General features: G+C 45.7%; 1 protein-coding gene across 2 annotated transcripts in view; it reads right to left on the bottom strand.

Annotated features, from left to right (window-relative positions):
- The window catches only part of NOL4 (nucleolar protein 4), a 117,742-nt gene extending 114,967 nt beyond the window's left edge, over positions 1 to 2,775 (bottom strand). The window contains exon 1 of one of the 2 annotated variants that reach the window (XM_081013841.1): positions 397 to 2,775. In XM_081013841.1, coding sequence (XP_080869967.1) covers positions 397 to 678 — 282 coding nt within the window. In that variant the 5' untranslated portion in view covers positions 679 to 2,775. The remainder of the gene's footprint in view (positions 1 to 396) is intronic. The other variant, XM_081013840.1, reaches the window with a different exon arrangement.
- Between the last annotated feature and the right edge of the window lie 14,032 nt (positions 2,776 to 16,807).

The raw sequence follows: 16,807 nt of genomic DNA, 5'->3' as shown, positions 1-16,807 counted from the left end.
CATGCCTCCCCCCCCAGCAGCCCCCCCCACGACGCCCCCTCTCAGCCCCGGGAGGCGAAGGGAAGAGGCTGCCCCCCAACAACGACAGAAAGGGGATCATGGCAAGGGAAAGGCAGGAGGGCGATCGCGCTCAGGGTGTGCTTGGTGCGTTGGCCGCGCAGGGAAAGAAGGGAAGGGAGGCGCACAAAGCCCAGAGCCGTGCAGAAGGTGCCAGGCAAAGGCAGCGCTGGCTGGAGATTGGGGGGCGGGGGGAGGAGGAGGGGGCGGAGGGAGGCGAGCAGCCGGAGCCCACGGGTGGCCGCGATGGGGCGGCAGCTGCTGCTGCTGCTGCTCGCCACTCTCCCCTCTCCCTCCCCGGTGCGGCTCCCAAACAAGGCAGGCAATTTCTCGACTCACCGTGGTCTTGACCGGCACGTAGAGCACTTGCTTCCCTCCTCCGCCGCCGCCACCAGCGCCAGCCCCGCTGACCTCGTCCGGATGGCCGAGCTGGAAGCCTTTGGATTTGACCCAGAATTTGAATTTGGCGTTATCCGTGGAGCTGCTCTCGGAGCCGTTCAGCAGCTGGACAATCCGCTCGTATTTCTTGCGGGTCACCGTCTTGGTTTTGCCCGAGTCCCCGTAAGTCCGGAGGCACCAGTCCTGGAACTGGCGGTACATGTCCCGGTCGCCGCTCTCCATCGTCCCCGGACGAGACACACACCCCCAAAGCGGACCGGGGCACCTGTTCACCCCGGGCTCATGGAGGAGGAAGATGCAACCAGGAGGAGGAGGTCCCGCGACAATCACACCCTAGAGAGGGCTGAGGGGTGGGGGTGGTTGGGGTGCGTGCGTGTGTGTCTGCTGGGGGGGGTCTCCTCCCCCCTTTCTTTGCTGGAGGAGCGATCGGGGTGGATGAGGGGCTGGGCGATCAATTCCGGAGTGGCTCAGCAGTCCTGATCATTTTTCAACTTGATCATCCCAACCGCCACCCCTCCTCCCCACATCCACCAGGCGACCAGGTCTTGCTTCCTCTTGCTTCCCCAGTACGTGATCCGTCCCTTTAATCTTGTGGCCGACAGGACTATCCCGGCGTCTCCAGCAGCGCCTCTCCCCCCACCCCCGAGGGTTGCGCCTTTATGGCCCCGAAGACATGGACCCTAGCTCCGCGAAGAAAAAAGGAAAGGGAGAGCGAAAGGACAGATCATGGAGTCGGATTCTTCTCTCCCGGGCATCCGCTTCAGCCTGGATGGTGCAGGTTGGAGGGAGGGGGGGCAGAGAGAAAAGCCCACCCTCCACCCCAGCCAGCCAACCCTGGGCTGCCTTCCTGTGTCTGTCCGGGAGGACCCTGCTTCTCCCACAAGCAGCCTCTCCACGCAGGATGGAGGAAAACGCTGAAGGGCAAACGGGTCTCTCTTCTCTTCTCCTTTATTCCATCTTAGGGCTCCATGCTTTGGGTGGGAAGCTGTTGGTGGGATAGAAAGTTCTTTCCTGCCTAACAAATCCAGGGTGCATCACCGAGAGAAATCTTGACAGATCATCCTCGCAGGCTTTATTTAGCTATTTTTTGGGGGGTGGGGAAATCCCACTAAACCGAGTAAAAGAATAATGATGATAATAACCTCGACCCTTCTGAAGGTACAAAAATTAGGCTTGGGACCAAAGGAGGGCGAGCTGAGTTCTGGGAGGATGTTGGCCGGCGGATGGCGGCCGTCGGTGGGGCTGCGCATGTAAAAACGGTTTTCCGCCCATTTAGCGACTCGTCCAGCCGAAGGTATCTGGTGGTCTCCCCCGGCTGCGAGGCGTTCGAGGAAGTTTGGCGTCCGGATGCTTGATGGAGAACCAGCGCCGCCCGTTTCCTCGCCGCCGCCGCCGCCGCCGCCTGCTTCCCTCCCTGCTCGGAGCAGCCTCGATTATTGTCCCTGCCTTGGCCCCAGTTTCCGTTACCCCTTGAAACCCTCGCCGCCTGTGGGCCGCGCCGCCGAGCCCCCTCTCCTCCTCGGGAGCCCAGTTGCCAGCGCCTCGCGACGACGACCCTCCGAGCTGGCGAAGGCAGGCGGCAGCTGCTCCATCCGACACCTATTCGCCGCCCGGGAAAGGGAGTTCCCCTCCTCCGCCTCCGCCTCCTCCTCCTCTCCGCCGCGCGAGCCCAGACACACTCCCACTCTGTCTCTCTGCGCGCGTCTTCTCTCTCATGGCTCCCGGACCCGTCCAGTCCTGGCTCCTCTCTCTCTCTCTGGTCACCTCACACGCCAATCCCAGCTCCCTCTCTCAGACCCTCCTATGGCTCGTTGCCGTGGGGGGTGAGGGGAAGGCACCGCACGGCTCTCCCTCCCCTCTCCACGGCTCTCCCTCCATCCGAAAGGCGCCGTGAGGTAAATGAATGGGCCGCCTGGCACCTTGCGCGCGCGCCGCGCCTCAGCCTTGTCCCAGGCAGGCACTTGCGAAATGGACAGTGCCCGCCTGCCTCTCCCGCCTCCGCCTCCTCTTCCCCCCTCCTCCCCCCACCCCGCTCGCTCCCTCAGTCTCTCTCTCTCTCCCTCCCTCCCCCGCCTCCCTCTCTGCCAGCCGCTCTCTCTGCTCAGCGGCTCTACTAGAAGGTCTCGCGGCGCAGGAACCGGGACTGACAGCCGGCAGCGCGAGCCGAGCGCGAGCAAAAGCTCCTCGCCAAAGCCCTTCTCTCCCGCGTCGGCTCCCCGCCTCCCCTCCCCGCTCCTTGGCCGCCCTCCGCTGATTGGCCAGCGGGACAAAAGTTTCTGTGGAGACGGCGGAGCGGCGACGTGACGGACAGAATTGTCCCATTTAGGGATGCCGGGCTCGCGCATGCTGCGGGCGGGCGGCGGCAGGTTGGAGAGCGCCGCGCAGGCGGGCGGGGCTGGCCCGAGCGGCGGGCGGCAAGGTGGCGCAGGGGAGCCGGCGGAAGGAGGAGGCCGCTCCACCACCCTCCCCGCCTCAGCCAGGTGGGGGGAAGGGGGAGGGGCGTGCGAGGGGAGCGTTTCCATGGAGATTTCTCCTGGTCTAGCCTAGCTTAGCCTCCCTCTCTCTCTCTCTCTCTCCCCTAAGTCCCCCCCCTTCCACCTCCCTCCCATCAGATCAGCTGACACGTCATTAGCTTAGGACCTAATTATTGCTTATTGGAGCAACAAATGAGCGAGAGGGCCAGCTGCAGGAGACTGGCAGGGTGTGTGTGCGCGTGTGTAGGGGGGCAGCTCCCCCCACTCGGAGTCCGGTGAGCCAAGAGTCCCGAGTGGATTCTTGTTAACTTGCAGGGCTCCTCCCGCAGCCGCAGCCGCCCCCTTAGCAACCTGCAAGCTCTCAGCTCCGCCGCTCCGCCGTCCACCTCCTCCTTCTTGCCACTTTTGTTGTCGTTGATGACTGAGAGAGGGGGACAAGACGATGCATCTGACGGGAATCTGGCCCCCGTGGACCCCTCTGTGGCCCGCAAGCATGGAGGGCTGCTGCCGCCGCCGCCGCCGCCGTACTGTACAGCCAAGGCATCCTTTGCTGTTGCCGCTAGCGGGTACCTTTGCAAAACAAAGCACGTGGACCAGTCCTGCCTTCAAATGGACCCGTGCTCAGTTATCCGTCTCCAAGAGCCAATGCACACTTGCTGTTGACCGTGGGGGGGGGGGATGCCATCGGATGTGTGTTGTAGGGGGGTCTCCATTAGGATGTCCCTTCTGGTACAAGGATGTTGCTCACCTAATAAGTGCGGGGAGGGAACTCCGGAGAGAGTTCAGTTTCTGCCTTTCCCATAAGGCTGTTTAGAGCTGCAATTCTTGCACTAGGAAGGAGCTTCCACATGCAACCAAAAACTATGGACATTTTTCTCACAAGTAAATTCTTCTGCTATCAGTGTGACTCTTCGGTATCTGTTTGGGACGCTTCATGTCTAAGATGAAAATTATTTTTGTCAGGGAGAAAATGTGAGGCAAAGCTACTCAATGAGGATGTGGAAAGTCCTAGAGCTCAATATGCTTTGGAGTGTGAGAAGAACAACATGTTTGCTTAGTGTTCAGATGATGACTTCATAAAAGGTAAAAGTAAAGGACCCCTGACAGTTAAGTCCAGTCGCAAACAACTCGGGTTGTGGCGCTCATCTCGCTTTACTGACCGAGGCAGATAGTTTTTCTGGGTCATGTGGCCAGCATGACTAAGCCGCTTCTGATAAAACCAGAGCAGCACACGGAAACTCCATTTACCTTCCCACCGGAGCGGTACCTATTTATCTACTTGCACTTTGACGTACTTTCAAACTGCTAGGTTGGCAGGAACTGGGACCAAGCGAACTGCTGACCTTCCAACTGGCAAGGCTCAGTGATTTAGACCACAGCCCCACCCACATTCCAAATGACCACATAGGCTGTCATGATGATGATGATGCCACCCATCAGATTGGGTTGCCTCAGTAAAAACACAATACAACATCACATACTAAAATCTTACAAGACTTCCCTGGGATCATTTGGTAAGGTCATGACTGAAGTCAGGATTTGACCCCAGGTCATTTATTTAAAACATTTCCACCATGGTGGCCACTGTCCCTAAGAGGTAATTCATCAGGGTCTGCATACCAGCAGTGGGTGGGACCATAGCCCAAAGTGGAGAGAATCACTCCTTTCTCTTTCTGCCACCTCCTCTCCTCTCTCCCTCTCTCCCTCTCCCCACCCAATCAGCTGCCAGGGGAGGGACAGATTCTTCTTGCTCTGAACTAAACTGATTTCTTGCAGGAGGTTCCCCCACACCCTCCTCATTCCATCAAAGCATCAAGTTCAGCTTTCTGCTTTTTGTCCCATACCCTCCTTTCTACTGGGCTCCCCCCATACCTACTCAAAATTATTAAAGCTAGGGCTGCAGGTTGCTCACCTCTGAACTATGCCTTGTCCTTTAAAAAATAATATGAGGCCGCTTACAATAAAATTTTAAAATAATCATAACATAAACATCTTGATTAAAAGTATAATCAGCATAAGAGGACAGAACAAATAAGACACAGTAGATAAATCATACATTTAAAAGGCCCGAGAGAATAAGAAGGTCTTCACTTAGTGCCAAAACAAATCCATGAACACTACAGGTGAACCTCCATGGGGTGAATATTTCATATTTCGGATGCCAGAATAGGAAAATTCATTTCCCTAGTCACCTCACTGTCCACCACAGCAGCAGATGGCTGCACCCCTCACCTGACTTCCATCCACATGAGCTGCAGCAGCACAGCAGAATGGAATTGAAGAGGGGCATGGTGGTGAGGTCAGTGTGGTGCAAACACACTGGCAGGAGTGCCAGATCGTCTCAGTCATTGTGTTTTGCATTGTGTCTTGCATTGTGTTAGCCTCAACACCATACCTCTCTTCCTCTCCATCCTGGCATGCTTGTTGTGACTCAGCTGACTGGAGGCTGGGTGAGAGACACAGTCTCACCGTACCTACAGGTAATATGGATTCAGTGATTAATACTATGATACCCAATTCACTTACCATTTCATATAATAATATATGTTAATATAAGTCAAAGAGTTATTGTAGTGGTATAAATTTTAATTATAGTTTTGTAAGATTTAATGTATTTTGTATGCATTTATTTTGTTAAGTTTATTGTCTGTGTATGTGAATGGCCTGATTGGCTAATGAGCAAATAAAATTTTGATTTGGAATATGATGATACTTCATTACTATCTTATTATCACATTATTAAACACACCAGTCAGGAAAACCTACAACTTATACAAGATGTTGGTACATAGGAAGTGAGGAGTAAAATGAACAGGGAACATCGAGAAATGTTTTGTTGATTCCAGATTATTACTCGATATTAAAACATGAAATGTGCTGTGAAAACACACAAAATTTAAAAAGCAAAATCATTATCTAGCTCATGCATACACGATCCTCTCTTCAAGATTTCTTTGTTGCTTTTCTGGATCTATTATCTCTGTCAGAACTTTAACATTTGATGGTTTCATTCTATATTGTCTGGGATTCTGCAGCATAAATATAGCCTCTCTGTAACTGCTCACTTTTTAAGAAATATTTTTTAATCATGCTAAAGCATGAAAGCACACTTATTTATTATTTTTCTGGTGCAGGTGTTACTCTGGAATAGGGAATTGAAATTACCTTTTATTCTAACAATGTGGTAGCTTCCCGCCCCCCTAAATTCTCACACTTCATTCAAGACATCATCAAAAGGGCTTGGAGGCTTTGTATATTTATTTAAATTTAATCAGTCACTTAGCAGACAGCCTAATAAAAAATCTCCCCAGATTTCCTTTTTGTATGTTTATGATTCATTCTGCTTTGTGATTGAACGGACCACTAAAATTGTGCGCTCTCTCTCTCTTTTACTGAACCTTATTCTGGGCTAGCAATTCGACTTTTTCAAAAAGTTGCATTCAAGAAAAACTTTAAAATAAACAAAATTACTTTTGTCCTCCTGTTGGTTGGATGTAATTTTAGTGGTTTTGTTTTGCTCACTCTCAACAGTATTTTTTTTTGCTTAATTCTTGTATTTCAACTGTGTAATTGTATTTTTTTGTAAGCCACTTTGGTGCCCTTTTCTAGGGCTGAAAAGCTGGGTATAAATGCACTCACATTTGAATATAAGTTTTTTAAAAAATAGTGTGTTGTGTTATTTTCCAGTTTGGGAACAAATAAAGGTTTGATACAGTTTCAGTTCATATTCTATTCTTTAAATTCAACTTAGGAACCTTGGAGAGCTCATAATTTTGAGGATTTCTGTTCAGGATCAGTAGTCAATGTGTTGCTATTATAAATAAACATTATAATCTGATTTTTCATTTAAGTACCATGATCTGTGTGGTTGTTTTCTACATTCTGTAACCAAGAATGTCACAGAAGCCTTGTGCAAAAGAAGAGTCGAGATAACTGAAGAATGACTATCAATGGAGTGGCAAAAACTTTTAAAATTTTTGTTTCTCATTAAGAATTGACAGAAATTTCCAATTCAGCAGAGCTGTTTAGCCATGGTTGCATTCACATAGTGAGGTGCCATCCCCAATTCCTTGTATTTAAGGCCAATAAGAGGGAAAGAGATTGACAATCCTCTGTTTCAGCTGCACTGGTCCTCTCCCTCCATAGGGATGCTATAAAAAGATTTTGCTAGCCTGTGATGTAGTGAGGATAGATCATTAAGCCATCAGCTAATGCAGAGATCACATTTGGCAGGAAGTGAGTGGCCAGTTGTGCCATGGAACCTTGCCCATTCTGGTTGAGGAAAGCCAGCTGGAAAGAAATGGCTTCCTTGCTTGCTGAAGCTATCATTGCTTCCTTTTGGAGAGGCATGGTATTTAACATAATTAAATATGCAGTAGTTAGGCCCTGGTTTTTTGTGGGTTTTTAAAACTAAATATATGTGCTGCAGCTACATCTGACAAGATCTGAGCTTCAACAATTACACTGTGGAATCCTGACAATATTCTAGAGGCTGTAGGCACTAGGAGAGGATATATTATTTAGTTATTATACTTCCTTGCTCACAGGAGTGGGATCAGCAGAGTACCATCCTCTACAGCTTTAAACTTGGAAGTTTTTTCCCTTCTAGAAACAATGATCCAGGGTGCTTTAAGGGAGACTGGGTTTTCTCCAGTATTACCCCTTTTCTCCTCCTTAACTATAACAACCACACACACTTTGTTTTGTGAAGAAGTAAAAGTAGCATTTACTTACATAATCTAGGATGGTCTTGAAGCAGCAGTTACAGTAGCAAAATGAAGGCAGGTTCATAACTACTACCTAAGTTACAAAAGTATAACATATAAGTTCAAAATGGTGTCTGAGCTGCAGAGCTCAAACAAGCACATGTGGTCAGCTTGGAGGCATGATGGAGAAAAGGAGAGATGTTCAGGCAGGCAGGAAGTATGTAGTGTTACAGCTTCCTCCCAAGGCAGACAAAGGAAGTGATCTCACAGAGTTCTCTCTAGCAAATGTTTCTGGTAAGCTCTGTGAGCCTCAGCCCCTTCATCTGCCTATTTGGCAAAACATGAATTGTTGGTTTGACTGTAAGAATGTCCCACAGAAGCTAGCTGAGAGACAAGTCAAGGATCATAAGTGGTGATGATGGTGGAAGGTCATTATATCTGTGGCTCTTCCTCCACTGTCTTTGCTCCATTTCTCTCCCATTTCCTTATGTGTATGTGTCATATTCCATTGACTTGCATGTACAGAGTGATCAGTATCTTTTGCATATGAAGTAGCACCCACGATAGAGGAAGCATTTTGTTCTTGGTGTTATCCTTTATTTTATATATGCATGCATCAGGAATACACTGCAACATTCTGTTGTTGTCTGCCCCTTGTGGATTCTGAAGGTCAAAGTAGCGGTTATGCTAAACTCCTAAAAATAGGAGCCATGCGTTTCCTCCCCTCTAACACAACTGTAATTATATCCAGCTAAAATGAAAATTACTACATAACATACAAAGTTAGCCTACATTAATTTTAGATTGGTCTGGGAACACTTTTATTGTAATTTTAGCTGCAAAGTCAGCAACCTAAGGAATCAGAAGGGAAAATACAGAGTCACGGCAAATGTACTCAACAAGAGAAAAATTATTAAGTTATAATCACCATCCAATTGAGAGACACATATCTCTGGAAGAGCTGCATCCTTTCGCATGCGACTGAAGCAATTAATCTCTCTATCCTGCACCTTCCAGTGAAACAGAAAGTTAATCCTTTGTTTTCTAGAAAGTGTGGTGCCACACACCACTTGAAATGTATTTCTCTGTAAATAAGGTACCATTTCAACCACTGTTAGTACGATGTGATTTTTATAGCCGCAAAATAGATTCGGCTGCCAATCTACAGTGTCTTGATGGAGCTGTTACCAAGAATGATTTCTAACTGGAAGCTTCTCAGCACTGCTATATTACACTGATATCATTTTATGTTTGACACAGGTGTGAGGTCACAGAACAGTGAGGGGGGGAGGAAAACAGGAATATTATATCTATGAGTGATGCTGTATTCATGGTCATTATGATCCATTTCAAAACTGAACATCAGAGCAATGCTACTTGGAGAAGGAAGGAATATTGTAGCCAGATATAAGTTTTCAGATGTCCTGGAATGCTGTTTTCATTATTGATAAGGACTTGCCAATGGCAGAAGTTAATCCAAGTGAGAAAAACAAGCAGGTAAGGTCTTTTACTTTGATTTTGTTGTAAGGCTTATTCCTATGTTATTCCAGATTATCACAGAAAAAGTAAATGTGGTAAATGGTGTTGTAATCCGGTTGCATTACTCCTACTCAATGTATTTTGTTTATGAAAGCTTAGTGGCTAAAATACTGAAATAAATCATGAAGTTCTTGGCTTGAATCACATGTCTGCCATGAACTCCCTCAATAACTTCAGACAAGCCATGCATGATCAGCTTCAGTCCCTGCCCCACATGTCCAACAGGTGGAATAATACTGATTTACCTTACAAGGTTGTTTTAGAAGTACAACTAGATCATACATGTGAAGTACTTAAGATACCTGAAAGTGCATCATCATCATCATCATTTCACCTACTTTCCTCCATTTCTTCAGATAAGAAAGCAACAGTTATAACTACATTGTATTAGAAATAAAATTCTACTGAAATCAATGGCATTTCCTTCCAACAAAACTTGTTTAGGTTCTAGGTATAAGAAATTAAGCCACCAGACTTAAGTTTTACTGCTGAACATCATTTCCTAATGTCCAGTTCATCCATCCCTTTTGACTAGCATTACAATCTTCCGTGTGGGAGTGGGTGGCGCTGTGGTCTAAACCACTGAGCCTCTTGGGCTTGCTGATCGGAAGGTCGGCGGTTTGAATCTGCATGATGGTAATAATAATAATCTGATCTATTACCAGATAATGGAGGCATATAATCTGGATAAGAAAATTGGCTTCCAGGTGGAAAAATCAAAATTAGAAACAGAACTGTTAGAACCCAAAACTAAAAATCTGTCAAGAATGTATAACTTGCTGTTGAAATGGAATACTCAGGATGAAACAGTGAAATCTGTTATGATTAAATGGGCACAAGATGTTGGACACAATATTATGTTTACTGACTGGGAACAGTTATGGACCACAGGTATGAAGTTTACGGCATGTAATGCTTTAAGAGAGAATATTATGAAAATGATATACAGGTGGTACATGACCCCAGTCAAGCTTGCAAAAATCTATCATTTGCCCGATAATAAATGTTGGAAATGTAAAGAAACTGAAGGCACATTCTTTCACCTTTGGTGGACGTGCCAAGGATTAAGGCTTTCTGGGAGATGATTTATAATGAAATAAAAAAGGTATTTAAATATACCTTTCTGAAGAAACCAGAGGCCTTTCTTCTGGGCATCGTCGGCCAATTGGTGCCAAAGAAGGATAGAAATTTTTTTATGTATGCCACAACAGCAGCAAGAATACTCATTGCAAAGTATTGGAAGACACAAGATCTACCCACTCTGGAAGAATGGCAGATGAAGGTGATTGACTACATGGAATTGGCGGAAATGACTGGCAGAATCCGAGACCAGGGAGAAGAGTCGGTGAAAGAAGACTGGAAGAAATTTAAAGACTATTTACAGAAATACTGTAAAATTAAGGAATTTTAGAAGGATGTTGGATAGAAACTAAGTGGTTTCCAGCTGTAATGCTTTAAGAGATACGAAAAAAGGTTTTATAAATGGGTAAAAGCTTAATGGTAAGGACTTGCTGAACTAACAAACTGAACTGGAATACAAAAAAGGGAGGTACGAGGAGGTCCGGGGAAATAAGTGAAAGGAAGATATGTTATGGAAAACTAACGATGTGTTTTTAATTGTTTTTATTTTGTATGTTTCCTTTTATTTTATTTTATTTTTGCTATATCTTAAAAACTTTATTTTTCTGTATTTTGTATTTTCTTGTATTTTTATTTTCTGTTTTTGTATTTTTTGAAACTTTAATAAATATCATTTTTTAAAAAAAAGAATCTGTATGATGGGGCAAGCTCTGGTTGCTCTGTCCCAGCTTTTGCCAACCTAGTAGTTCAAAAGCACAGCAGTGCAAGTAGATAAATAGGTATCACTGCAGCGTGAAGGTAAATGGTGTTTCCGAGTGCTCTGGTTTCCGTCACGGTGTCCCGTTGCACCAGAAGTGGTTTAGTCATGCCAGCCACATGCTGTCTGTGGACAAACGCCGGCTCCCTCAGCCTAAAAAGAGAGATGAGCACTGCAACCCCATAGTTGCCTTTGATTGGACTTAACTGTCCAAGGGTCCTTCACCTTTACCTTTACCTCCCCCCTTTTTTTTACAATCTTCTGTAGAATGTGAAGTATGGTTTAAAAAGAAATGCATTCTTCATCTTCAGTATGAAGATTGCAGCATATCTAATTCAATTGTAGCATATCTAATGTACTGTGGTAACATTTTCTCAGCAGCTGAATTTAAACAACATTAGGTCAAAGATACATGAGCTTTGCCATTCATTGCAATACCTGTAACGCCTGCAAAAGTAGACTGACAGCACTAGACAACTGATCATTCCATGTATAAACTATGGGGAAGGATTATAAAACAGGTAGAACACTGTTTATGGAATAGTAAATATCAGAAACATGATGACTGTTAAAGCAGTTTTAGGAAGCCCATGGCAAATGTCAGACATTCAGAAAATTATAACCTTTATTGTATCTTCATTTTATCAGATGTGTGTGTCACCAGTGCCAGAGCTTCTAGGTAAGCTACCGCATCCAAAATCATAAATACAAAGTTTAAAACACAAAATTAAACAGCAAACGACAACCATTCCATTGAAGAAAACTAAATAAATGAGGAACCTATAGCAAAGTAATACACACATACTCCAGGTGCACCATCTTGAGGGGTGAGGATTTGAGGGCCCCCCAATTTTTATGCAGGGGACCAGCCCCCTCAATATTCTGCAGCCCATTTGGCCTTCCCACGGCCATGACAGGCCCTGTCAGGTCTACCTGCGGCCACAACAGGCTCTGCCAAGCTTTCCCACAGCTGCAACATGCCCTGCTGGCCTACCTGCAGCCACAATGGATATCCTCCAGTATTGATTCAACACCACTTATTCCAATTGATGAACTCCCACCCCCACGCACAAAAATAATTTCTCTGCCTTATCTGGATTAATCCTCAGTTTATTAGCTTCCATTCAATTCATTGCTACATTTAGGTACCTGTCCAGCACCCCTATGAAATATCCACTGAGATAAAAAGAGAGATGGAGTTATACGTCGTCTGCTTATTGCTGTCATTGCACTCCAAATCTCCAGATAACACCATTCAGCAGTTTCATTCCATTTTGGTCCCTTGGGGTTTGGGTTATTTGGCGCAGTGTTTCCCCGTTCTTGCCTAGTATGTAACGTGCTTGGATGCCACAATTAAGAGTTTTCAGAGAGAGGTAGCCATGTTAGTTTGTTGCAGCAAAGACCAAGAGACATTTGGTACCTTAAAGACTAACTTTGGTTTATTAATGCATAAACTATTGTGGACTACAGTGAACTGCACCAGATGCAATAAAGTGTTATCCTGTATGACAGTGGCAGAGAGAGTGGGAGATTGACACACCAGGTAATGAGAAGAGAGGTTAGGCAGTTGGAAGGCTATTACTGCTTCTAGTCTTTCAGCAAGGGTCCCTTTGATTGTCCTTTCGTCACTCCATTTGGTCTCTCTAGGTGTTGTTGCCGAAAGCCAGGCAAAGAAACAGGGAGACATCCAGGCTATGATATAGGATAAGCACATTGACCTAGCCTAGCATGCATCACTGAAACGTGGACATATGAAAAGGGTTGGGATTTAGTTTTCACAATTTAATACAGCAGGTTTATAGGTGCAATAGAAGCACAGACCCAACAGATAGGGAAGGGGTTTGCTGTTGTCCCTGAAGATTCCCTTATCCAGCACTCTGCCAAATCAACTTATATGCTGGGACTGCTGATTTCTGGCGCATTTCAGGGATTTGTAGTCTCTGGTAGGTAATAAAATCTCAGTAGATCAGTTTCAGTGATCTGGGTATGAAATAATTTAACTTGGTTCCCTTCCCTTGGACAAATTGTTACCTAGTAAGATTTAGGGTCACAATGATCTACAACTCTGCTGGAGTAGGGCACCTATTAGAATGTCATGCCATTGTATATTGATAGATCTAGGCTTTCTGGTGCTTCTGGTTTTGGGCTCTTGGCAATATCAGTCATTGGTATGTGTCATTTAAGAAATCTCAGGGCAATTTAGTATTTTTTTATTCTGAAGTATTTTGATCATTCCCCACCCAACCCAGAAATACTTTTGTTTAATTAATTTAATTGTTTGTAGTATTTGGTATGTCTGATATACCTTGTGTTCAAAAGAGTTTATTAATCCTTTGATCAAGTCAATTCCTTTCCAAGAATACTGTTCATCTTCCAAAAAGGACCAGTTATTACTTCTACTCCTGCTTCATCTTGATTTATTTCAGAGGTCTGCAAGGAAAAGTTTGTCAGCAGCTTCAATAGCAGTTGCAAACTGGCTTTTCTCCCCTGACCATACTTTCTCAATGGTCCATTCAAAAACACTAGCTATTGTTCTGTGTCACATCAAACTAGCCAGTAGGAACAGAACAAAAAGTATTCGAGAGGATTTTAAGAAACTAGTAACCCACTCAGTCTACATCTAGATTTTCAAACCAATTGCTCATGGTGAATACCTCCTGATAGTAGTAGTGCCATCACCCAGTCACCAAGATAAAAGCTGTTGGGATCTTGTGGTTCAAGTCGATATGGTGACTCTACGACAGATTCATACTCTAGCTGGTCTTAAGAAAAACTTGATGAATTTGATCAGCATGGTTCCTTTTTATCCAAAAGGAATTTGTACATGGATCACCTGGGAACTTATTTAGAGTGCAATTCAATTGAGGGAGTTAGATTGGGTGTAGGCGTCCCTCCATCCTGCCCTGTCAGCCCTCACCAAGCTATGCCAGGGGAGTGATGCCAGTGAAACTGCTAGTGCAGAGCTCCCCCTTCCTGCCTGCAGGCAGGCAGAAGTACTACTGGCAGGATCCTTGGTTGCAGCAGCCAGCAAAAAGTCTGAAAATGGGGCATTCTGGGGACCAGGAATGCCTGATATTTGTTGGTATCAGGCCCAGTCTGCACCCATTCTTATGCCAGTTGCAGGCTGCAACAGATATTTTCATACACCTTTTACCCAGCCGGTGTGCACATCTGGGCTGTGGTGGTGGACCAACTGCTCTGTTAGGCCATGCTAGGCAGTGCTCAGAGTTTGGAATCATAGGATCATAGAACTGTAGAGTTGGAAGGGACCCTGAGGATCATCTAGTCCAACCCCCTGCAATGCAGGAATATGCAGCTGGTCCATACAGGGATCGAACCTGCAACCTTGAGTGTTATCAGCACCATGGTCTAACCGACTACATCTCTCTCTCTCTCACACACACACACACACACACACACACACACACTAGATAATGCCCAGTACCTACATTTTATCCACTGAAACTTGATAGGACTAGACCTAATTGATTTAGCTTTGCCCTGACCTCTCACATATATTTAAATATCTGATAGAAATACTAGATAAATATTTGGGTCAGATATGGCTTTCTCAGTACAATAGATTTACCAGCCTACTACTCCACCTTGAAATACTTCCATGTGAATAAAGCAGCAATAAAAACATTGTGGTGCAGGAAACAAGAAACAAATGTGTTGTAAATATGTTATAAGTAGTGCAGGTCAAAATCACACTACAGTAATGATGAATGGCTGGGCAGCATTTGGTTAATGTTGTGTGTTGCTAGCAGTCTTAAAATCTATGCTATAAAACAAATTGTAATGACATGATAATGCCAAAAAGGAACAGAAATAGACATAGCTTATTTTTCTTTAATTCACAGCAGCTACACAGCTGAAAAAAAAATCTTAGAGTTAGCTATATTTTTGTTCACAACAATGTTTTCCTTCAAAACTAAAAAAAGGCATGTTCCTCGGCAAATTAGTGAATATGAAGCTAAAAAGGTAAAGGTAAAGGTACCCCTGCCCGTACGGGCCAGTCGTGTCTGACTCTAGGGTTGTGCGCTCATCTCACTTAAGAGGCCGGGAGCCAGTGCTGTCCGCAGACACTTCTGGGTCACGTGGCCAGCGTGACGAAGCTGCTCTGGCGAGCCAGTACCAGTGCCGCACACAGAAACGCCGTTTACCTTCCCGCTATAAAGCGGTACCTATTTATCTACTTGCACTTAGGGATGCTTTCGAACTGCTAGGTGGGCAGGAGCTGGGACCGAAAGACGGGAGCTCACCCCGCCGCGGGGATTCGAACCGCCGACCATACGATCGGCAAGTCCTAGGCACTGAGGTTTTACCCACAGCGGCACCCGCGTCCCCTGAATATGAAGCTATTTCACAGTTAAAGAGAAATTGTATTTTAATAATTTCATATACCATTCCAGGCTGCATCAACAGAAGTATAGTGTCCAGATAGAGGGAAATAAGAGCACCATTCTCTTCTGCCTTGGTCAGACCACACCTGGAATACTATGTCCAGTTCTGGGCACCACAATTTAAGAAGGTTATTGACAAGCTGGAACATGTGCAGAGGAGGGCAACCAAGATGACCAAGGTTTGGGAAACCAAGCTTTATGAGGAACGGTTGAGGGAACTAGGTATTAGCCTGGAAATGAGGAGACTGAGAGGAGATATGATAGCCATCTTTAAATATCTTAAGGGCTGTCACATGGAAGATGGAGCAAGCTTGTTTTCTCCTGCTCTGGTGGGCAGGACCCGAACCAATGGCTTCAAGTTACAAGAAAGGAGATTTTGACTAAACATCAGAAAAAAACTTTCTGACAGTAAGAGCAGTTCAACAGTGGAACAGACTACCTCAGAAAATGGTGAACTCTCCTTCCTTGGAGGTTTTAAAGCTGAGTTTGGCTGGCCATCTGTCATGGATGCTTTAGCTGAGATTCCAGCATTGCAGGGGGTTGGACTAGATGACCCTCCAACTCTACAGTCCTATGATCCTATGATACAGTCCTATGAGAAAAGGGAAAGGATAAGTCTGTTAGGACAAGAGGTGGCCAGGTACCGTAGTTGAGGATTTAAGTGGGTAGGAAGTGATGAAGAAGCCCTGGTGTGTGTGTGTGTGGTGGTGGTGGGGGAGCAGGCCCTTCAGTATCCTGATTATTATGAGTGGTGGAAGGAACAAAAAGAAGATGGCCAACTAGATGCCTGTGAGAAGGCCATAAGCAGAACATGAGTTTAATAGACTTCTCCCACTTTCAATCCCTGGCAACTCGTATTCAGAGACACACTGCCTCTGACACTAGAGATGAAGAATGCTTCCTGACTAGTAGCTTTATGACCTGTGTGTCTGATCATTCCGCTGCCCAGGTGCTAACTGTTGATGGGCAACCTTGGGGCCCCTGACCTCCCATCTTCAACTGGACTTGGACTGGACACCCCTTCAAATAGAATATTTCTTCAAATAGTGGGCTGTCCTATGTCAGGTAGGACAGGTGCCCACCTTAGAAGTTAAGCTTCTAGTAAAATTAGAAAGCAGGTATTGTGCCAGTTTTCACAACCCTCTTGGAACAGCAAGCTGGAGGCTGATTACTCATGATGCCTTTGAATCCATACTGAAGTCCTCTGAGCAGTGCGTCCTGTACCCTAATTACAGAACACACTGCTCAGCATGACCACACAACTCACATAAAGTAGGTGGCACAAGGAATACGTCCAGTTGCAGTCTGCGAGAAAGAACTTGAACAATTGCTTCATTGCAGACTCAAGGGGAAGCACAATTCCCTCTCACCCTCTCAGTAGCAAGTACA

Source organism: Podarcis pityusensis (genome assembly GCF_964106645.2).
Source record: "Podarcis pityusensis genome assembly, chromosome: 7".
Classification (NCBI taxonomy): Eukaryota; Metazoa; Chordata; class Lepidosauria; order Squamata; family Lacertidae; genus Podarcis; species Podarcis pityusensis.
This window is presented reverse-complemented; position numbering and strand designations above follow the sequence as displayed.